The sequence below is a fragment of the Opisthocomus hoazin genome, chromosome 2 (assembly GCF_030867145.1).
Source record: "Opisthocomus hoazin isolate bOpiHoa1 chromosome 2, bOpiHoa1.hap1, whole genome shotgun sequence".
In the NCBI taxonomy this organism is placed as follows: Eukaryota; Metazoa; Chordata; class Aves; order Opisthocomiformes; family Opisthocomidae; genus Opisthocomus; species Opisthocomus hoazin.
The window spans coordinates 80,602,129-80,625,993 of record NC_134415.1 but is presented as its reverse complement, the minus strand read 5'-3'; the positions used below and the strand labels follow the sequence as shown (position 1 = coordinate 80,625,993).

General features: G+C 40.8%; 2 protein-coding genes across 3 annotated transcripts in view; one reads left to right on the top strand and one right to left on the bottom strand.

The window, feature by feature from the left end:
* Positions 1-10,444, bottom strand: part of RTN4IP1 (reticulon 4 interacting protein 1) — a 25,050-nt gene extending 14,606 nt beyond the window's left edge. Inside the window, exons 1-5 of one of the 2 annotated variants that reach the window (XM_075414293.1) lie at positions 10,311-10,444; positions 7,281-7,432; positions 6,428-6,496; positions 6,070-6,194; positions 1,199-1,247 (exon numbers count right to left, since the gene is read on the bottom strand). In XM_075414293.1, the coding sequence (XP_075270408.1) occupies positions 1,199-1,247; positions 6,070-6,194; positions 6,428-6,496; positions 7,281-7,406 (369 nt within the window). In that variant the 5' untranslated portion in view covers positions 7,407-7,432; positions 10,311-10,444. Of the gene's footprint in view, positions 1-1,198; positions 1,248-6,069; positions 6,195-6,427; positions 6,497-7,280; positions 7,433-10,008; positions 10,265-10,310 lie in introns of those variants that run through there. The other variant, XM_009936944.2, reaches the window with a different exon arrangement.
* On the top strand, positions 10,415-23,865 carry QRSL1 (glutaminyl-tRNA amidotransferase subunit QRSL1). Its single transcript, XM_075414292.1, has 11 exons — positions 10,415-10,536; positions 10,780-10,939; positions 12,059-12,157; positions 13,592-13,688; positions 15,459-15,635; positions 17,911-18,086; positions 18,212-18,324; positions 19,860-20,052; positions 20,447-20,564; positions 22,734-22,939; positions 23,413-23,865. The coding sequence occupies exons 1-11, from the start codon at positions 10,513-10,515 to the stop codon at positions 23,619-23,621; spliced, it is 1,572 nt and encodes a 523-aa protein (XP_075270407.1). The 5' UTR covers positions 10,415-10,512; the 3' UTR covers positions 23,622-23,865.

Sequence of the window (23,865 nt, the reverse complement as noted above, 5' to 3'; positions counted from 1 at the left end):
GAGGTATTGTCCAAGTTACCAATCTACAAAACTGCCACCAGATCAAACATTAAATATTTATAAATATTTTAAATTAAAATATTTTCTATTCCTACCTGCTCATTAAGTATTTCATGTATCTATCTCACTGTAAATATCTTAAATATTAATAATGAGAAAAAGAAGGAAGTCATCTTTGATTTACCACAGGAAGGATGTCAGGTTATCTTCTACTCCAAAAGCTACAGCAAAGGATTTTTGCTAGTTATTTATCGCTTGTGTAATATCATTTTTCATTCCTAGTAATCTTTTTTACATTTATTCAGAATTAATGTAGTTTACTGTCTGATTCGCAACAGAATCAGACAGAAATTGCAGCCAGTCAGTGGCTGGTCAGCCTTTCATACTGTTCTAATTTAGCCACTTGCTTCATCATGGACCAGGCAAATAGCAAACCACTAAAAATTCTCCTGTAAGCTTCTTTAAAACCACCACGTTTATGGTCTAGTAACATGGAACACAGTGATGAAATCACCCAACTTCCGTATTTTTTCCATATTCTCAAGAGAAAGACACTTCCACATGAGGTAACACCAGTTAGAATCAAAATCCCCAAATTAAATGAGAGCGTGAAAAGAGGATGTTCCACAGTTAATGGATCAATAAAAGAGCATGTTGACTCTCCAAAGTTTAGAGCTACTGGAGTGAAGACAGACAAAAGGACAGCAGGGCAAGGACAGTGAGAGAAAGTTAATCTAAGCCGCTGCGCTTTATACACACTGCACATAAAAGCCTGGTGCCTATCATTTCACCACCTACAATAGTTATGGTAGATGATACATTTGCCAACCATTTTCCTACTCATACACAAAGTTCTTCTCATATTTATGGAGCAGAGCTGACTGAAAGATAATGAAAATAGGCTACGTATTTCAAGTTACACCAATTAAGAGATTTTCTGCACCTGAACTGCAAAATGCAATCTTTCACTACCTACATGCACGCCTTTCTTTGAAAGTCCCTGCTTCCTACTTTAAACTAATACATCATAACAAATAGAAAGCAATAAATCTGAAAATATTTCACTTTTGGAAATATTGATCAGATCAATCAGACAGCTCTATCAGTACCTTGCTATTTCACTATTCCTTCCCTCAATTTTTTTTTTTTCATATTGAAGAGTTTGAAGATGCATCCCGGGCATGCTGGTTTATATTACCTGTACAGCAAATGTACCAACTCCTCCTGAAGCTCCTAATATTAATACTCTGTAAGGGAAAATTAAAATATATTAAATAGTTCTTTAAATAAACTCTACAGTAAGTATGTATTCTAATGCTTCTTGTACATCTCTGACACCACATTAAGTAAAAGATTGTATTTGTCATTCAATGTTACTTGGTGGTTAACTCTTCAGATAACCAGTAATGTGACTTAACGTTGCTCATCATGCTTCCTGCGCCAAGAGCATTATCTTAGCACAGCCAAAGGGACTCCTTCATACGTGCTTTCCACTAAAACCAGGCAGTGGAGCTGCCAGGCACTAACACCATGCAAAAGCCCTGTCCCTGCCCTCACTTTCCCAAACAGAATTGCTTAGTTTGGGGCAAAATCAGTTAAGAGTCCTTTGGTCTCCCAGACTCCACTGTCATATCTCCAGAAGAAAAAATCTGATTTACCAACACTTTTCATAAATTGGTGTTACCTAAGAGAAAAAGTGGTTTAGAATCACTTTATTTAGGGAGACTGGGAACTTCAGAATATATGGAACATAGTTTTCCCATATTGCATAATATTTATCTAAAAGACAAAAATACAATGAAGTAGCCTCACCACAAAAAAGTTTACGTCCCATTAAATCAAGATATGTGCATTTTTCTTTAGGAAAAAGGCAGTACAGTTCTTCTAGTTCAGTACATCTCAACAAGACCCTGTAAATGCCACGTTGTTGAAACTGGCACACAAACAAAAAAAATTATATTACCAAATTATTAGCAAGTGAGAGTTCATTTTAACTGAACACACTACCTTAAATTTCACAAAAATGAATGCAAGTTTAGCGGTGTGAGAACCTTACTGCTAACAGTCTAATCACTGCTCAAAAACTTCACCTGGATATTTTATTAAATAACTGAAGTTCAGAAAGGGAATTAGTAAGAAAGCCTTGCTGCTGAAGCTACAAACAGCACTCGGACTTTGGACCCATTTGCTAATTCTAGGACAAAAGGAGGATCCAAGATGAAGTCTTGGCTTATGACTGGGGAACACCATGTTTCTCAGAACTTCTGTTTGCCAGAAAAAAATCAGTGTCTTCAGAAGCTGGTGATGTTCCTGTTTTAAATCGCACTGTGCTGGATGTTGAAGGAAATTCTTTTTATGGTGCAAAATTGTACTACACAATCTGGAGTCTCAGTTTACAGAAATTCTTTGAAGTAACCTAAGAGACTTGGCTTTGGTCACAGCATCCATTTTAAAAAGCTTCCTCTTTTGTAACTGATCATATTCTGTTCCCTCCTACTTCACTGATCCAAGCTGCAAAATTCAGATTAGGAATCTGAAACCACAATGCCTGCAGCTTTTAAATTTGCCAAAAAGCACTTATCCTCAGAACCATGCTTCTCACGACATATGCCTGAAGCAACATTGATATCTAGATTTTACTCTACTTGAAAAGGCTCGGGGATGTTACACTCAAGATACTGGGTTAAGCCCGTCTTTATCTTTACAAAGGACAGTCACAAATCCTTTCAAAAAAAACTTGTCAGACTGCCTTTCCAATTTTACTCCTTGCTTAAAGGGCATTTCTTCCACTATAAATTTTGGAGAAAGCTGTCGTTTTAAAATGTAGATTTCGCTCAAGGATTTAGGTAACATTTTTCAGTTTTGGGGAGCTGCTTGGCTAGGACTCTTTTTTTATTTTCACCTTCAATAAAAGCCCTTGAGATTCTCGGGGCAGAAACACTTTCCAGGTTTGGTTATTTTCTCCCAAACCTTCTAATTATTAAAGCTCTCTCCATACATTGTGACGTCAAGAAAGCTCTTCGCTTCAGAGACAAACTATGTCTGCACAGGAGATTCATGTGCCACAGCTCAACAGATCAGCATTTTTACAGCACTGAGGACTGCAAGACATGTTGTTTGGCATAACACGAGGAAGTGGGGAAGCATTTGAATGTGCAGGACCTGTTAGGACGGTACTGATGGACTACAGGTGGTGGGAAGTGCCAAAGCAGACACAGTTTTGTTTGCATTGCCTCGGGAAAACACAGCCAGGAGAAAAAGTACCAGAGAAATTACCTGTTTCACTGCAAAGGTGAGCTCAGGAGTAAACTAACATACAAACATGTGCACACCAAGGGAACAAACCGATGAATTATTTGACCTGAACAGAGATCCAAGAGAACCGATCCTCTCTCAAAAGAATGAAACAAACGTTCACACCCTGGGCTTTGCTCTCTTCTGACAGAGTAACATCATTCAAGCCAGCATTCACCAAGCCCCATATGAGGCTCTAGCGGTTCATATGACCAGAGAGTCAGCAAATCTCTCCAGAGGAGCACACCATGGGATTTGAGAGTTTAGCCCTTCTCCCCAGGCCCTGCCTGGAACTACAGAGTGGTCAGAAACCCGCAGCAGAGAGCCAGGACCCATCTCAGCTGTGTGTCCCCCCCGCCCTGCAAAAGACACACGGAGTGCGGAGTGGGTGTACAGATCAAGCAGTAGCATTTTCTCCAGATTATAAACTAACAATTTTCAGTGACTCCATTACACGCCAAATAAAAAATATTATATTTATTGAATAAATATATCAATTATATATAAAATTAAATTCCATTTAATTATGCCAACAAAATGTCCCCAAAAGATTTACTCCTGTGTCAAGAAGCATTCACCCTATCAAGCAGTTTTACAACCTATACTCACTTTGTACTTCTCAACAGATAAAATGATGAAATAATACACAGACTTTGAAAAAAAAAGTATTTTCTTGGAGTATTATATCATTCAAATTTTCATTGTAACAATATAAACCAGGAGTGTGCATTTAATAACTTACATTAACGGAATCCAGCATCTCTCCCCAGCATACTTAAACATATCAAATATTGACTCTGTATTTATTTAAAAGACCTTCACTTAATATTAATGTAAATATTTTCAAGAACTTCTCAAATTGTCAGGTCTGGTTTTACCATTATTTTTGTAAATACAGCAAGCAAGAGAAATTTAACAGCTATTGTTGAACAAGCATATCCCCTTTCTACTGAAACGGGACACTGCTGTTATCCACAGAGAACTTCAACAGAGTCATTCTGAACACTTTGGATAACAAGCTTGTGCAAGAATACTGACACAAATTACAGTGGTATAGGATAAAAGTTATGGAGAAACGAATGGAGTTGTACAGAAGCAAGAGACATCACAAACAATGTGAGCACACTTCAGGTAACTTCTAAAAACAACATTTGTGAAAGTGCGTGCAGATGCAGCAGATACTTCTGTCAGATCAACACAGAGTCAGATGTGGGACTGTTAGCAAGTATCTCTGCTTAGCCCACCCTTCCACCTTGAGGAGGCAAAGAAAGCGATACACACTAATAGAAAAATCTTGCTGTTTCTAAGATGTCTTAACACTGCAATAAAGTATCAGTGAAGTAGCTTTCACCAAGGAACACAGCTGCTCTTTCAAAACAAGACACACTCTTGTGTGTATATACACCCTTCTACATAGCTATTTACATACACCTACAGGAGACAAAAAGACCATCATAAAATCACACATGTAGGTAACTTCTTACCAAACATATTAAATTATTTCAAGTTATTAAGAAACATTAAGTAAAGCTACCCTATCAACATATCTTTATGTTAATTCTATTTACATGTGAAAGTTAACATAACAATAAAAGTCTAAATACTGAAAAATAAAAAGGAAGGCAACATATCTAGAATTTTATCGCTAGCTGGAAGTCAATTTCAATGAAGTCTCTTTGAAATTGCTTTAAATTTTGCAATTTCATTGTCTCAAAATATTGTTTATCTTTACAACAAACAATTACTCGGTATTTTCACAATGAAATTTACCGTGACATATGAGCAACCACTCACTCAATTATCTTTTAAAGATGTAGGTGAAGAATTTCTGTAAATCTAGTGTCCTTAGCAATGTGTTGCATTACAACAGTAACACCCAAGATAAGAGGAGGTCAGGCATCTAGACTCCTGCTGCCCAATAATTAATTTATGACCTTAATTTTTGGTACAGCACAGTAATTTTAATGATTATTTTGCAATTCTAGTATTTTTACTTATGCCCTTCTTTCCATTCTGAACATTTTGCTATCTGTTTACACAAACATCCAAAGGCCAAAACAACTGCAGATTTCAATTATCAGCAGAAAAACGGTATCTGCTCCAATCTTCCAATGCATTTTTCCTCTTCTGTCCTCCATCTGCCATTGTCAGATTAACAGGCTGATAAACAAAGCCAATTTTTCTATTTGATTTGGCTGCTCGTCTTGCACGTTACCCTCTTCTGCATTCCTGACCACATTGAAGTTCTGGCCTAGAGGTCAAATGAGACCCAGTCACCTGCTCATTTTTTTCTAAAAAGCTGGAAAACCAGTCTGTTCCAAACGGCCCACGCATGCAGGAACTGAGTGAACCACACCTCTTTGGTTGAGAGGGCTTTTTACGAGTTATCTTCACTCAGAGAGAGTATATTACATTTGGATAGCTGTCCTAGCAGGCAGAAAGGCAAAATCCCTATAAATTCCTAGGGATGCCATCCTTAAATTCTCTATATAGTCCTATACACTAGATGTACATTGGACTACCTCTATATAGTTACTACATAGAGAAAGCGAGCAGCAAGTGACTAGGTACACTTCAGTCAGGGTCCTTGTCTGAGTCTCCCTCTGAAGGAGCCTCTCTCAGCAGTTGTGTAGATTGAACCTAGCATCTTCACGCCAGCTGGTCTTCGTGAATGTCATGCTAGAAGTGTCTTCACCACTGCTGGACATGTCTTAGAAGCAGCTAATCAGTATAAAGTTGAAACACTAAGTTTTAGCACCAGAACTAGTTACTTACCTTTTCCCGCTACAGTTACTCTGGTTCAGTCCTCCAACTTGGTGAACTGCAGACCATGCTGTGAGACCCACGTATGGTAAGGAGGCAGCTTCTGTGTGACTGAGGCACTTTGGCTTAAAAGACACCTGAAATAAAATCAATCGTATCTAAGTCACACAGCAGATCCTACGTGACACTGGAATACTTCGACAAGCTTTACTGAACTGCAGATTGTGTATTCCACACTCTCAACTACCTTCATAACTAGCTGGAGTCTAAATCAACCCAAGCACCATAAATAAACAGTTACTCAGACACAGAAGAAAAAAAATGTCATTCTTCACAATTTTTGGTTTTTTGTCTGTTTTTGAAGGTTTACCTCGTTTCCACTAGCTACCACAAATTCTGACAGAGTGCCCTGTTTCCATGGAGGAATTGCTGCCCACACCTAAAACCAAACAGAAAACAACTATCAGTTTTTGTGACTTTGCACATGATTCTACCTACACAGAAAAGCTTTCTTCATTAAAGAAATGTTTTTTCCCATTTGCAGAATGTCTTCACCATTGCTTATTAGAAACCAGTTTAATTTACTCTTTACACAAAGAACATCACAAGACTGACTAAATGGACCACAGTGCTATGTAAATAAATTGTACCATTCTGTGTATAAAACATAATTTTTTCAAAAAAACCCCAAGTACTTCCACGCCAGGAAAACCCACATTAAGGGGGGGTGGGAAGAGGGAGGGAAATCAGAATTTGCCATTCTAAAACTGGTGAAATATGAAAGCAACTGGTGAAGGTGAAAGCAAACAATACCAGTATTTATCTGAGGACTCACAAAGAGTCTTTTTGGTTATGCCAGAGCTCCTATCCTAAGTTATTCAAGAAAAAAAAAGAAAACCCTAATCCATTCCTGTTAGAATTCTATTTTCAGTCAGAAATCAAGCAGCGTCTTGAGTATGCACTTACAAATAAATAAATTCCTCTCTTGCTACCATTAAAATGGACTGAAAAGTAAAAAACAGAAGGCAAATGAACTTGCAGAAGCAAGTCTGGGTTAAGGCCACGTTTTTCACAGAAAAAAGGCAGGGAAGAAACACTCTAGTCCTCATTCAGAGTGCGACAACTTAAAAAAAAAGGAATTTTCTTAAGAGGGAAAAAAAAAAGCTTAACATCTCATAGTATATTTTAACTATACATTTCAGAAAAAAGCTTAGTGAAATCACCTCATCTCCAGGTTTAAAATAAGATACACTCAGCCCACATTCCATAACAACACCAGAGACATCTCGACCAAGTGTTAGTGGAAATTCAGTGTCCGTGCTTTTGAGTTTCAGGGGATCTCGCTTCATATTTAACGCAGTTGCACCATAACCACCTGCAAAACATGAAATTAACCATGACACATCGTACTGAGTTTTAATTTATTAAGTGGACAATTGCAATTAGAAAGCATTGTCTGTACCTAACGTGTGTCATCTCTGTTATAACTTCAGCATGCAAAAAATCTGCAATATTTTATACTTTTACGGGTTTTACAAATAAAGAGCAAATCTCAGTTCTGGCTTATTTGTCCACGAAATGGCTCTCCACTATAAAAATATTTAGTACATGGTAACACTGTCAGAAATTCTAAGTCAGCTGGAAATGCTCTATTTTCCAACAGCATCACGTAGCTAGGAATCCAAAAGAACTCCAGTACTTCCATTTGTCTTTTCAAATGAAGTACTGCAAACAAAGCAACATGAAAATAACTGTAAAAATTATTAAGGCACATATCCCAAGATGAGTAACCTGAACTTCTGTTTAGTAAGCAATAGCTAAATGCTGCTAATTACCCATCTAATAACTCTGCTCAGCCTAAAAGAAGTCTGCACTTGGGTATGTATGCCCTTTCAAGTGCTTGGAGAAGTCTGTTTAGGTGCCCTATTATGGTAGAACGTGTTCGTATACTGAAAAGAAATGGACACAAAAACAGGCACCGTGAAAGCAGGATGAAAATGTAGCTTCTTCAAAATACTTTTATACTGACTCAATATACTAGTAGCAGCCTCACAGTTCAAGTGGGTCGTTCAGCTGAAACCCCCAGAGAGCCAATGTACCACAATCAAACTTACAAGTATATACAAATTTTTTTTAAATCGATTTATTGGAGACCCCAAACACAAATTACAGCTCTGTCTGTAGGCCTCCTGCATGTATCTCTACGTGCACTCCTGAATCCGATTTGGTATGTGAGATCACTTCTCAACATGAAATTTAAGGTCTTCTACTACCACAACTTCCTTCTTGTGTTCCGCACCTTGAAAAGCGAGGGAAAAAATCTGAATAAATGTGTCAAAGAGTTAAGTCAGTCAAAGACATAGATTTTCGGGGCCAGACAGCAGGTTCTCAGATGCCAATTCAGGAAGAAAGGCCATGATGAGAAATGACATGGTTCAGATCAGCTGGCAAGTGCTGACTGAGGTAGCTTCGACCTTCAGGCCCACTGAGGAGCTGGGGAAAGCCAGGGCCTCCCAGGGAGAAGGCCGCTCCTTGGGAGGTCTGGCCTCCTGACCAAGAGGGTACCAACATCCGGGTGGTGGGGACGGGGGAGAAGGCCGGGAAACAAACCCCACCATGGTGACGCCACCAAAAAAGGAAAGCTGATAACCTGTGAGCTGCGAGCCTGCAGAGGACAGCAGTCACAGAATCACAGAATCACAGAATGGTAGGGGTTGGAAGGGACCTCTGTGGGTCATCTAGTCCAACCCTCCTGCCGAAGCAGGGTCACCTACAGTAGGCTGCACAGGATCTTGTCCAGGAGGGACTTGAATATCTCCAGAGAAGGAGACTCCACAACCTCCCTGGGCAGCCTGTTCCAGGGCTCCGTCACCCTCAGAGGGAAGAAATTCTTCCTCATGTTCAGACGGAACTTCCTATGCTTCAGTTTGTGCCCAGTGCCCCTTGTCCTGTCGCTGGGCACCACTGAAAAGAGCTTGGCCCCATCCTCCTGACACCCACCCTTCAGATATTTATAAGCATTTATTAGGTCCCCTCGCAGCCTTCTCTTCTTCAGGCTGAACAAGCCCAGCTCCCTCAGCCTCTCCTCGTAGGGGAGATGTTCCAGTCTCCTCACCATCCTTGTAGCCCTCCGCTGGACTCTCTCCAGTAGCTCTTCATCTTTCTTGAACTGGGGAGCCCAGAACTGGACACAGTACTCCAGATGGGGCCTCACTAGGACAGTGTAGAGGGGAAGGAGAACCTCCCTCGACCTGCTGGCCACACTCTTCTTGATGCATCCCAGGATCCCATTGGCCTTCTTGGCAGCGAGGGCACACTGCTGGCTCATGGTTAACCTGTCATCCACCAGGACACCCAGGTCCCTCTCCACAGAGCTGCTCTCCAGCAGGTCCGCCCCAAGCCTGTACTGGTGCATGGGGTTGTTCCTCCCCAGGTGCAGGACCCTGCATTTGCCTTTGTCGAGCCTCATCAGGTTCCTCTCTGCCCAACTTTCTAGCCTATCCAGGTCACGCTGAATGGCAGCACAGACTGCTGGTGTATCTACCACTCCTCCCGGTTTTGTGTCATCAGCAAACTTGCTGAGGGTACATTCTAACTCTTCATCCAGGTCACTGATGAAGAAGTTGAACAAGACTGGACCGAGTACTGACCCCTGACGGACACCACTTGTTACCGGCCTCCAACTAGACTCAGCGCCGCTGATGACAACCCTCTGAGTTCTGCCATTCAGCCAGTTCCCAATCCACCTCACTGACCACTCATCCAGCCCACACTTCCTGAGCTTCCCTAGGAGGATCTTATGGGAGACAGTGTCGAAAGCCTTGCTGAAGTCGAGATAGACAGCATCCACGGCTCTCCCCTTGGACCAAAAGCTTTCCCTCCCCTCAGCAGGCGCGCTCTCGTCTCCAGGCAGGCAATGGCTTTTCGTGCCGCCCTTCCCCAAGAACTTACTTCGCATGCTGAGGTCGATGGGGTTCAGGCTCGCGGCGTGAACCTTAATGATGACCTCGTTGGGGAAGTGGATGATGGGGAGCACCATGTCCCTGGTGAAGCGCAGCACGTCGTTGCGGCCGTACCGGTCTATGACCCAGGAGGGCATGGCGGACCCCGCCCGCGGAGAGGCGCGCAAGCCGCGGCTCGGCGGCTGCCCGCCCGCCCGCGCCGCCCCGCGTAGCGCCCGCCCGCCCGCCGCCCCCCGCGACAGCATGGCCGGGGGAGCCGCGCCGGGCCCGGAACCGGCGCTCCCCGCTCACCTCCCCGCTCGGCCCCAGGGGCCCGGCCTGCCCTCCTCGCTCGCCCCGGCGGCGCCCGCGGCCAATGGGCGGCCGCCTTCTTGGCCTCCCTACCAATGGTGGCGCTCGGTGTTGCGGCAAGATGGCGGCGCCCAGCCGCGGCGCCGGGAGAAGGGCGGCAGCGGCGGGCCGGCGGGCGTGAGGCGGCGGGGACCGGGCCGCCATGCTGCGTGCCTCCCTCTGCGAGGTGAGTGGCGCCGGCCCGCCCTGCGAGCCGCCGCGGCGCGGGGAGGGCGCGCCGAGGAGCGGGATGGCGGCGGGCTCGCCGCGGCGTCTCCTCGCGTTCCCCCTCCGCGGGGCGGCGGGGGACCGGCCACGGAGGGCCCCAGTAGGGCCCTTCCCGAAGCGGCGGCGGGGATCGCGCCGAAAGCCCCGGAGAGGGCTCTGTCGCCTGACTGCCCGCCGCTAGAGACGCGGAATGCGCTTGCAGGTGTCGGCGGCGCTGAGGGAAGGCCGCGTCACCCCGACGGAGCTCTGCCAGCGGTGCCTCTCCCTCCTCAAGAGCACCAAGTTCCTGAACGCCTACATCACCGTAGCGGAGGAAACCGCTTTGAAGCAGGCTGAAGAGTCGGAGGAAAGATACAGGAGAGGTGGGTCTGCTCCTGCTTGACGTGAGTCCTTCAGAAGCTGTTGCGGAGGAGCTCTTGGTGTTGGATGAAGCAACTTGTTCTTCTTAAAGCGGGTGATGCTGTTAGGGGACGAGGGTTGTGCTTGAGGCTTCCGTGGGCGTGGGCTTGGCACTCGGTAGCATATTCAATTCAAAAATCGAAGGCGAGAGCCGGACCAAACCGGGCGGGCACTGCAGATTAAACAGGCCCTCTGCTTCTTGGACCGCGCTGCTGCTGGTTGCTGCTCCTTTCCCCTCAGCAGTTTGTTTTAAATTGGCAGCCAATGGTTGGAATGAGCAGGACGATACAGTGGTCTTTTGCAGACCTGTTGACTACCTGTCAGGTTTTAAATAAAGCAAGCAAGTGAAAATAAAGCAACTTTGTTAATTGCAGTTGTGAGTTGGTGAACAGACCAGCGTTAAATTCTGTCACCTGCAGCGTTTAGAGGCTGACCATCCTCATTTTCCTTTGCCTTTCCTAGCACATTAAAGGGAAATTTTCATCTAATAGAGTGCATTTTTTCTTTCCTGGGTGACACTGTCTGTCCTCTTGACAGCTTAAGAAAATTGCCAGCCAGAGTGTTTTGCCTCCTGACATAGGCATTTTTAATTATTTTTTTGCTGGGTGGTGGGTAATCACTCATGTAGGAAAGACTTACTCTGCTTTGGTAATTTTTTTAGATCATATCTATTGTGTGTGTTAGGTAGGCAGAGTTTGTGGCTCCCAGCCTGGGCACGGAGTAGATTTAGGCAGCACCTGTGCATGAAATGAGCTTTACGTGGTCACGTTTGAAGAGGTAAGCACTCCTTTGGGATAGCTAAACTATATGAAGGTAGCTGCCTGTCTTGCAGGCTTAGACCCGTTTGCAGAGCTGTGCGCGGCAGGGTCAGTCTGGTCTGGGCAGAATGCTCAGTGCTCGAGTTAGAATGGAAGATGGTTCTTGAAAATGTAGCTGACAGAAATGTAGCTAAGCGGATAGCGTTCTTGCTTCCAACAAGCACCCGAAGGGACATGTAAAATAAATTGTAACTGATAAGAATACTATGCATATAGCACACTTTGCTTTGATCACCAGTGTCTTTACAACAATTCCTAATGCAGGTCAGCCGCTGGGTGTTTTAGATGGAATTCCTGTTGCGGTAAAAGACAACTTTAATACAGCTGGCATTGAGACAACATGTGCATCAAACATGCTAAAAGGTACAGTAGAGCTTTTAAAGTGAAATCAAATTTCATTTCAGACCTCTTGCTCTTCCCTTTAGAGGATTTATGGAGTGAAGTCTTGCAGAATTCTAAATATTTTCAAAAAATGAGCTGAACTTATTTGAGAAAATATGTTTATCTGATTTCTGCTGCCAAACTTATTTGATATCACAGATACATCTTTTTCTTGTGTGAGCACATTATCTCCTTTATTCACATAGTTACATGCTTTTAACCATGATGTTTGTTATAGCCTATATAGAAAAAGAAAATAGAATTGTTCTGTAGTTCATATTTTGCTTCACATTATGTTGAGGTCTACAGGAGAGCAGTCAGTACTGCTTGCTGCTCTTCTGTCTAGCAAAATCCAAAGACAGTCTTTTTTTGATGCCGTTGACATTTGTTGACTTAAGTAGTTTTTTCATGTGGCTGTAGGAAGAGTAGACATTAACAATTCTTTTCTGTATATTCCTGATATAGAGACACATTCTATAAGGCTTTTTAATTTTTTTTGAGATTTCCTAAGCTCATTGTTTCTCTTAACAAGAGAAGGCATTAGGATGTTTTCATAGTAAAAGCAAAAGTAGAAAACATTTATTACATCTGTTTTATTCTGCACAAAAGCAGAACTAAAAAGTTTTGTGGAAGATGGCTCAAGTAAATTATCAGGAACCTAATCTGATTATGGGTGTTTTAATAGTAGAAGAAGCAAAATATAACTTCGCCATTTTAAAAAGTGTTTTATTACCTGAGATGCTTTTCCTTAAAGCACATTCTCAGACCCATTGTGATTGATTACAACATCGTGGCTGAGAGTATTAGGAATGATGTTGTCCTTATTCCTGTTGAGGCAGCTGTGTGGAAACCCCTGTCAATATCACAGAAGGATTTGATTGCTACCTGGGATCTCATGTAGGTATCATGGTTTTTGTCCTAGTTTATGTAAGGTCTAAGTGGTCAAGGGTGCACACTTTGGTCGCAGGATAGCTAGCCAGTTAGTATTTCAACTTGTGGTTAACCATATGCTCCTTTATCTCACGGTAAAGGGAGATAATTCAAGATAGTTTAGCACTTTTCTGTGAAGAGCTGTTTCTCATTTCTTCTAATTTTAGACAGTTCCTGCAAATTGGCTGAACGCTGTAATTTGCTACCCTGTGAAGTGTTAGCTCCACAGTCTAGAAATGTGTAATCCAGAATTACTGGGTTGTGAGTTGTGGAGGAAAAAAAAAACGATGTTGCAAACAGCAGCGTTTGGTTTACTTCTGCTAAATTTTGGAAGTTACTTGTGTTATCTTGAAGCAAAATTTTGGCCCTGTGAACTGGCAGTTCTTATGCACAAATAATGGCAACTTGGAAGTGTTCAGAGTAGCTGCTGCTAAAAATCAGCTGTATCTCACCAATTACTCTCTTAATTGTTCTGATTGTTTTCAGGTTATATTTCTCCTTACAATGCTACAGTAGTTCAGAAATTACTGGATCAGGGAGCTGTGCTTTTAGGAAAAACAAACCTAGATGAATTTGCAATGGGGTGAGTGATGTTTATTATTTTTAATGTGTGATTGCACGTTAAACAGAATACACACCATCTGTTCTGATCTACCTGTAAGCCTCAACTCCTCATTCTGTGCGTTCAGAAAGTAATGAATAGTTACCCGTGAAGAGTGTATAGAGTTGCATGAATTTGTCCCTGAACATTTATACTGTTGTGTAAATGATATAAATGTTGAGTTTTATGAACACAGTGTTCGAGTATAGCTGTGTTTGAGTGGGAGGAAGCAGTACAGCCTTTGCAGAAGGCCAAGGACAAGCAGACTTCTTCCAGATCCAGTAGTGTTTTAGTAGAATTGTTTACAACACCAGTTAATTGCTGCCTTTTTCTCTCTCCTTACTGGTGGTTTTTGCCCTTAGCTAGGTATTACCATGCCCCCAGTGGTAGTCACTGACTTGGCCAGTCAGCCACTGGAGTATTTTGTACCAGTGCTCCTTGATTTGCTGCAAACAGATTAACCTAGAGCAACACTTGAAATTGCCTAAGCTAATGTTGGTGACATTTTGTCAGGAGCACGTGGAAAATGCTCTCCCGGATTGATTCTCCAGCAAATCAGTGAAGGCAGCCAGGCTGTAGCAGGGAACAGCACTGGGCCATTAGGGATGGGAGTCTCTGTCACCACAACTACTGGATCTGGAAAGGAATGCTGGGACTTCAGTTACCTATGAGAAGGAATAAGTGTTGTGTTTTGATTTTGTTTTTATTTTACTTAAACCACAGACAGAGGTTTGACTGGGAATTCACATGGATGGGGCGGAGATACTTTGACTGTATTGTTTTACATAAAGTAATTTCTGTATCGAAGAGACGCTCTTCAGAGGAGGAGCGGGGAAAAAGCACAAAAAAAGCTGATTATGCACTGTTACAACTGGTCTAAGCTCATTAAAGCGCAGGATTCTCCTAAAAAGGCTTATCCCACCTCTGGCCTCTGATCTCTTGCCTGTGTGTTTGCATGGTCTGTGCTGCTAGCAGCAACACAGCTGCACCATGAGCTTGATTAGGGACCTGATCCAGCTCAAAAGTAATGATGTCTCAGTAAGGTCAGTTTTCAACGGCTGTGTCAACTGCCTGCTCTGTCTGATGATTTGGCTGATGACACTGGCACCCTGGAGTCAGGAGGAACGCAGGGTGGAGGCTGTGAGGAAGGAGGAAAGTACCCTCACCCCACTTCTGGTGGCAGCTCACACTTAGGTGACCACAGTCTGACTGAAAACGTTTTCCAAGAAGCCCATCTGGCACTCTGAACCAGTGAACTGTGGTCTCAGGAGAGGGCTACAGAGTGAGTAAGTACGTTATTTACAGAGAAGTGCTTGTTCCTGCTGTTGCAGGGCTTCTTCCCCCCCTCTAGCAGCATGGTTTTCCACAAGACTGTGGCCATCTTCTTTTGCCTTTTCCAAATGCAGGGTTAGGAAACCAAAATACCTTTGTTTTGAAACAGATGTGCAGCTTTACTGTTACATAGCTTAAATCAGTTTTACGTTTTTGTGATTTTGTTCTTTTCAGTGGCATTAGCAGAAGTTAGAAAGAGGTACGAGTTCAGGTTCTGTGTCAGAAAGGGATGAAGATCTATAAGCTTTACAATTCTGTGTAACATTGTTGAAGTTGACTGCACAAGGATTTATGTACACCAGTCTTCTTGTGTTGAAGTTGAATTTGCAAGGATGAGGAATTGGATAAAGAAAAAAACTTGGTGAATGCAGTGTGTCATCTGTCACTTCTGTATGTATTTGTCCTGTCTGACTGTCTTAGATCTGGGAGTACAGATGGGGTATTTGGACCAGTCAGAAATCCCTGGAGTTATTCAAGACAGTACAAGGAAAAATCTGTCCCAGAATCCCATTCTGAGGACGAAGAGTCTAACTGGGTAATAACAGGAGGGAGCTCAGGAGGCAGTGCGGCTGCTGTGTCATCTTTCACATGTTTTGCGTAAGAGGCTTTTTAAAATTTTTTTTATTAAATGTCTCAAAATATGTTGCAAGGTTTTAATTTTATAATTATCTCATAGTCTAGTTTGAAATGGGAGGGTTATTGGCACTGACATGCAAGAATTTATTTCAGTGTCCCTAATTTATTCGTGGTCTATCATGAAGCCAGAATGAATCCACGTAAACAGATTTAGGCTTATTCATTTGGAGCGTTACTCAGTGTACTGATATGACCACTTTACACTGCGGGAAATAAAATGATAGTAGCAGTAAAGGAATGACAATTGCATTGTTATTCCCACATACCCTCTTAAAATTAACATGGGGTTTGTGACACATCCTCTTCCTCAGTAAATGCATTACACAAATACATGCTGAAAATGTAATTCAGCAAATGAGGAGATCCCTTAGATTGTAACAGTATAATAATCTTTCCTCCCCTCCTTTTGTTTTTATAGCAAAATTATGTAGCAATGCATGAGATTTGGGATCTAAAAGCTTTCAAATTCCTGACTTAACAAAAGGATACACAGAGCTTACCACACAGATACTTACAAACCTGTCTGTTTAAAAAAAAGTTAGAATACACTTTTAGTTTTGGGGGGTTTTTTAAGAGGAATTTAAACAAGCTGGATTTTTTCTTTTTTTACAATGATTATTATCTGCATGGAATAGCAGCACACTATTTCACAAATCAGTTGTATAAACAGTTGGATGGGGAAGGCAGTAAAAAGAAATATGATCTTTAAAACTTTACACCTTTCCTTTTGTGCAGTTTTTAGAGCTACATAGTGGAGCTTGTTTTACTGATGATGATTTTGGTTGTGCTCTTAACTGGAAGGTGTTTGAGAATGCTCTTTAGGTATTGTGTCCTTGTTTACCCACAGACTATGTTATAAGCATCTATTTTATTGTTAAAATATTTTTTGCTAATGTTGATTACAGCTTTATTAAAAAAATATGTTTTTATGTACAAGCCTCAATTTATTTTATTATTTTTTAAAATGATACCTCTCCATCTCATTGCGCTTTGCTAGGATGTAGTCTACTCAACATTTTAATACTGGTGAGACTGAACTCAGTGCAGCAGTTCCCAGGGACTACTGGTCCTTGTCCTGAGCCAGAATGGCCTGATCCTGATAGGGTCTGGCACCTTCTCTTCTGTTGCTGGGCATGCTGAACTCCCATTTTGCGATGCTCAGCACTTTGCTGGGTCAGGGAGATTTTTTTGTCCAGCTATTTTCTTGCCTATAACCTATTGTATATCTACTCTATTAGTTTCTTTCAGGCATCAGGAATGCTGCCAGTCTTTGTCTTTTCAATTTGAGCTTTGGGTGTACAGAAATGCTACAAAATTGAGTATGTTTTACATCAACACAAAAGCTTGGAAAAAATTCCACTTCAACAAAGCCAATTGAATTGGTTCAGCCATCTCAGAAACAGATGCCTATGGGAAAAGTCACATACCCACCTCAATAAAAATTACATCTCCTTCTGAAGTTTAATTTATTTTTGGCAAAGATTTGGATTAAAGTGGTTTTATTTTTTAAATAGTCCTTGAGTTAAAATTATTAAAAATGAGAGAAGAACAGGTTTCATTTCAATATGAATTTAGAATTCCATTACAATTTTTTAAATAAAAATTTCAGTTTAGAAAGAACAAGGTTTCACATGTGAAAGAACAAAAAAAAGAAATAAAAAAATAATACAGTGTTCTAAAAATGCGTCTAAGCTACTCTAAACTGGAAATTCTGGTGCTATGCTTTGTAGATTTGGAAACAGGGAAGACATCCTAGACTTTGAAAAGTATGCTCTGTTGTTAGGACCAAAAAGTGTACTGTGTTGCTGTCATGGTTTACTGGAAAATGCTGATTCATAGTGTATTGGCTACTGAATAAATAAGATGCCAGTGTCTGAAAATTGTGCACGAAATCATATGAGACATTGTTTTGGAGTCCACGAACAGACCAACAGAGAATGCAGAATTAGATGTTTAGGGCCATATTCAGATGGCCTAAATTCTGCCTGTGTACCTCTTCTTTGTGGAGAGAACTGGGCTCTCCTGATGACTAATTCAGAGGCCCTAAGAAAAATAAAGAGAACAGAGAAAAAATAGCAGACATAGGGAGCAGACTGAAATTTAGGTTGTGTTACTATGACTTATAATCTGGAAGAATTCACATGTTTTTAAATCCATGCATCTTAAGGTCATACATTTTAATTATTTGGAAATGTTCTCAATTATTTTACTAATGATAATTCTTTTGAAACTGTAGAGCTTTAGGGTCAGACACAGGAGGATCTACCCGAAACCCTGCTGCTCACTGTGGTGTAGTAGGTTTAAAGCCAACATATGGACTGATCTCTCGCCATGGTCTCATTCCTCTAGTGAACTCCATGGATGTGCCAGGAATCTTAACCAGATGTGTGGATGACGCAGCAGTTGTGTTAGGTATTACTACTACATATGTCTTTGTATGCAACATATTGTTGTTTACAACATCATCTCAAAATAAATTGAGTTCTGGCTGCTCAATGTACATTTTCCTGTTCTTCATATGTCATGTCACATTTCAGGTTCACTTGCTGGACATGATCCTAAAGACTCTACCACAATTCAGGACAACTTTGAGCCATTTGAACTACCTAGTTTGACTAATGTCAGCAAGCTCTCAATAGGAATTCCAAAGGTAACATTTAAATCCTGTCAGCAGCTGTGGACAGGGACAGCAGATAGGACACCTAACAAAAAACCATTTGTGTCTTGCCCACCATCTCCCAGTCTCTCATGATATAAAACAGTGACGTCAGCACGAGCAGCTCCTGGGAAAGAGCAGTATGTGCTCTGTTGCCTGTGCAGGCGGTTTGGAGTGAGCATATGCTAATGCTTCATCTAAAACATTTTGTCATCATTGTGGGAAGCACTGTCAGAAGTTCCAAGGAAAATGGGGAACTTCAGCTCTTGGTTCTCTCCGTTGCTCATTCATCAGTCACCTGTTTAACCTCAAACAAGTTGCTCTTAGTGCCTTCTCGTACAGTGAAGTTAGTCGTGCAGTGCTTTGAGATACTTGTCTAAATGACACTGTGTTAGTACAAAGCAGAATTTTAAAGGCAATTGAGAGGCACAAGGAGCCATGATTTGAAGAGTTCTAATAGGGATTGAAAGACAACTGTAATCTGGTTTCTGATCTATGAAAATCAGTTGTGTATAGCTCTAAGCATACTGTCAATTTAGGCACAACGTTTGGGACTTCAGCCTATTTTTAGTTTATTAAAGGATCTGCCTTCAAAGAGACAGTGTGAATAACATTTACTGGTTTGATTCTCAGTATTTGAACCTGTGCTGGAACAGGCATACCAAAAGATTTAATTTGGTAAACAGCGATGTCCACTGACCAGTTAATTATTCAGGATCTGTGAAATGCAAAAGTTGTGTGCCTAGAAAATTAATTGGCTGCATACTGTTTAGATTTTGAAAAATCTAAAATAGTTGTATTGGTTAAATATTCGTATCATTTGGACAGTTTTTTTCTGCTGCTACAGATTATCCTAAACAGATATATGCATATATTAAGCATGAGTCATAGCTACTCAGAAATCAAGACAGTGTTACGACCCTGATATTGTGAGTTAGAACTAAAGCAAGTGTCTTAAAAAATAGAGAATATTAGTAGGATATCTTTAACTTAGCTCTTAAACAAGAACGTTGCTTATCTAAGTCTTCTCCCAACCACTTGGTTGTAGTTTTTCTTTGGTGGGTTATTTTGTTTGTTGCACTGAGGCATACCAGTTGCCGCTGATGTGCTGTGGCCATAATTTCTTCTTGTTTTTCCTACTCACAGCAACCCTAGTGTTAGGATTTAAACCTGAAGAGTTTCTACCCAGGAACTGCAGAGCAGTGCAGTGTGGTCTCCATGAATAGGCAAATAAGTAGATAACTGGGCAATTTCTCCTGCAGAAAAACTGCTGAAATTCCATGGTTTGTGATGTGGGGGTTGATTCTACTGAGGTGAACATAATATTCTTCAGACAACTGAATCCTGTTAATTTAATACTGCTTGATTGTGTAGTATTTAGTAGATGCAAGAAGCTTTAATAAGTACTTTAAATCATATAGTGGTGAGGTAATAGTTTCAATGTATTTTTAGCTAGTAATATTTGCATTTTGTTTGCCTTTAGCAGTAAACTGGTATGTAAATCACTCCCTTTCTTGTTTTTCTCTAAGGAATACCATGCACCAGGGCTTTCCAGTGAAATTCTGTCTCTCTGGTCAAAGGCTGCTGAGCTCTTTAAGAATGCAGGTGCTCGAGTAATTGAAGTGAGTCTACCACACACTTGTTACTCAATTGTCTGCTATCATGTGCTGTGCACAGCAGAAGTGGCATCAAATATGGCCAGGTTTGATGGACTTGAATATGGTAAGGCCTTTGAAAAAACTTTTTTCTGAGACAATAGACACATTGCTGGGTGCCATTAAAAAGTATTAGTTTTAATAGATAAGCTTTTCATGGTTGAATATATGGTGTTATTTCTCCAAGGTGGACTAGAGTAAAAAGCCTGTCCAAGTAAAAATGAGTAAATAAATACATATTTTAGTATACTTCACTCTAGACACATGGGTGTCTGGGCTTAAAATCCATCTAACATTTCTATAATAAAACAGGAATATACTTTGTTGTATTTCCAGAATAGTAGCATGTCAGACTGCACCAAACAGTGGTCTATTGTATTGCTATGTATAACATTACCTTATGTTGTTAAATCTTAAGGATTACAAAAAGTGTTGATTTCCAAATTGCTTTTTCTTTTCAGGACACCGTTCTGACATGAACAAGTCCACAGAAAGCATGTATGCTGCAACACGACGAGAAGGCTTTAATGATGTTGTAAGAGGAAGAATTCTGTCGGGAAACTATTTCTTGTTGAAACAGTGAGCAGAACATCCTGAAACTCAAATTTGCCAAGTTAACAATTTTTTAAGTAAATGGTGATGAATTGTTCATCATGACGTGAAAAAAAATTTGTCCTTACACTGGTAGCTACTTGTAGTATTATTATTGCTTTAGCTATATAATACCTGTGAACTGCTAATAATCAATGAAAATGTTTTCCCTTAGTCTTACCAGTAAGCCTCCTGAATTAAATAAGTAAAACAACTTAGTGATTTCCACCATCCACAGCCATCCCCCACCCCACCAAGTATTATTGGTGCCCATTACTTAAATTAAGCAAAAATCTATCCTGGGGTATGACATTGAAATCATATTGAAGCCATTACTGTCGTAGCATTAAAAGTGCTGTAGCTGTTAACCTCATTAAAGCTGCATAGAAAAACTGCTGGTACATTCTACTGAGATCGTCTAGAGAAAGCCAGAAGATACGGCAATTAAATTAACGATAGCTCTTCGCCTCAGTATACAGGCAAAGGAAGGCACTGGCAAAGGTACTGAACTGATGTCTTCACAGAAGACAGGTTTTTATCCAGCTCACGTAGAGAAGCCGGTGCATGGATCAGTTCGACTTTTTTTCTGTTTTCACTCCTTACCCAACAGTCCTAACTTATGATAGTAAAACTGCCGTTTTTCTCTGTCTTCATTTGTTCAGATACTAACAGAAATGTTAGTTGTGTAATCAGTGTCAAAGCAAGTGCTCTACAGAAAGAGTTCTGTCAGCAAGAGTGTTCATCAGATGTGTTGCTCTTGGAGACGGGAATGTTGTCAGTCAGTATGTAACAACTAGCCTTTATGGAATGCCGATATTCCTGCCAAATATGCTCCTTCTGGTTACAACTGTCCAGATCAGCTTTCCTAAGGCTGCTATAAAATTCATGTCATTCACTTTTCTGTGAAGGAATATACAATCAGCTTCCACCAAGATTGAACAGGAGAGTCCTTTTCCTGTCCACAGTAGATTACTTTTGAAGTAATTACTTTTTGAACCTAGGATTCGGAAAGCATTCTTAGAATAAATAGTAGACAAAAACCGTCTGTGTCTCCTGCAAACGTTGCATTTTACAAGTGATTTTTATCATGCTTTTGAGATCTGTAAAATAACTAGGTGATTGTTCAGGAAGCAATGGAAGCTTGTCAACATTGTATCAGAATTAACAGAGTGTATGTTTAATTTAACAATATTTTTTCACTTTTTTCTTAAAAAACCCAGAATGGTCTTTCCAGCTTAAAATGTTGTTTGAAGTCCTTTTTGTTCCGTTTACTGCTTTTTTTGAAGTTAACAGCTAGGATGATTTCAGAAACGATTGTAGAAAGAGGGGTAATTCCCATGATGTAACTTCTTAACTTGAATCTGCTGTCTATTATTGATTATAATGATTTTCATTGTAGTTTTCAGAAACAGAAATCTTTAGATTACTCTAACAAAGTGGCCTTGGGGCAGTTTCAGTTGTTCTATCTACAAACATTCCAGCATGTAGCAGTTGTTAATACCCCCCCCCGCTTTTTTTTTTTTAGAATAGCTGTGGGTTCAGATGGCAATGCTTTTGAAACTGAACTTCTCTGAATTTAAGGATTCCACATTTACCAGTTCTGCGTATGAAGTTAAAAGGAACAGTAGACATAAAGCTGACTAATTTGTTCTTCAGAATTGTGTATAGACAGTTTAGAAATCCATAGACCACATGGAGTCCTCCATAGATGCTGGGACTTTTTCACATGCTTTAACTATCTTGCTGGATTGAATCCTAAATGATTAATGCCTGTTTGCCAGGCCTGCTTAGTTTTGTATTGTTGCTAGGCTTTGCTGTGCTGCCCTGGAGTGAAAGTCAATACACAGTTTAGGTTTAGTTTCAGAAAGGTCATAAAAGTGTTGTTTGGATTTTTAGTTCACTATTGTAAACTAGAGTTTTATTTTCCCTTCACCTTTCTGCAGCAGTATGCCCTCATCTTCCCTGACAGCTTTGTTGCTATGAGAGCATAAACACCATGTTTGATGACTAAGCTTCTGGTATATCAAAAACTCAAGTACCAGTGTTAGTCTTCTAACCAGAAGGAATACCGGCCTTGTCTTTTTTACACAAACTAAGAAATTAAGTTCTGTATTTTTGAAAGTAGTGTCAGGCCCTCATGTCCCTATTTCTTTCTAGGAACTATGAGAATTACTTTATCAAGGCACAGAAAGTCAGACGTCTCATTGCCAATGACTTTGTGAAGGTTTTTGAGAGTGGTGTTGATATTTTGCTCACTCCTACCACTCTGACTGATGCAGTACCATATGTGGAATTCATCAAAGAAGACAACAGAACCCGCAGCGCACAAGATGACATCCTAACACAGGCTGCAAACATGGCTGGTGAGTAGGGACAGGAATACAACTACGTTTTCTGCTGCCTAGTCATTTTTTATGTCCATTCCCTTCAGCTATTTAACCTCTTCTTTAGAATCAAGATATTTCATCTCTGTGTTGTAACTCCTACAGTGATAACCAAGTATAAGGCTAGCTTATTTATGAAATGCTTTAAAATGTAAGACTAGATTTTAAGATGAGGCACCTTGGAGCTGGGTAGGGTTTGCAGATAAGATGAATCCATTCAAGTTTCCGAGACTGAAATTTCTTTCTTAGGAGAGTTGATTCTCTGATCACTAATTCATTTCTTGTCATCACCTAGCAGTATCCTTTGTTCGTTGACTAAAATTATTTTAAGTAGTCTTTTTCCACTACATAAAAACAATTCTAAGGGCAGAATTGATACAGAAATTACTCCAGCTGGATTTGTTTAGTAGTAAGTGGTTGCATGTGTATCTTTTTTTCTTTTTTTGTTTCAGGACTGCCAGCCATAAATGTTCCTGCAGCTCTTTCAGAGAGAGGGTTGCCACTTGGGCTTCAGTTCATTGGACGTTCATTCCAGGAGAGGCAGCTTCTCAGTGTAGCAAAATGGTTTGAAAAACAAGTAAAATTCCCAATGATCCAGCTAGAAGAAGTGAAGAGACACGACCACGATGTCTTTCAGCATCAGAAATCTTCTTTTTCATAACGTGAGACTTGCGAGTCAGCTAAAGCAAGAAGGCTGTGGGGATGGTGTAAAAATGTATTCCTGCAGTTAATTCCCTTTTGCAGAAATAATAATCCACTTTAAGAAGACCATATACAGTAATGCAGGATGGAATCATCAGAGCTTGTTACTATGTAATTAAGTCAAAGTGAATCATTAAGTAAATATGTCTGTTATGAAGAATAATTTCTAACTGATATTAAAAGCACCACGTTGAAATTATGTA

What these genes read in the sequence shown, in the direction of transcription:
- QRSL1 (XM_075414292.1), top strand. Translation starts at nt 10,513, where the DNA reads ATGCTGCGTGCCTCCCTCTGCGAG. An exon ending in TCATCTTTCACATGTTTTGC is followed by an intron (nt 15,636 to 17,910) that starts GTAAGAGGCTTT and finishes TTGAAACTGTAG; the next exon opens with AGCTTTAGGGTCAGACACAG. An exon ending in ACAGGCTGCAAACATGGCTG is followed by an intron (nt 22,940 to 23,412) that starts GTGAGTAGGGAC and finishes TTTTTGTTTCAG; the next exon opens with GACTGCCAGCCATAAATGTT.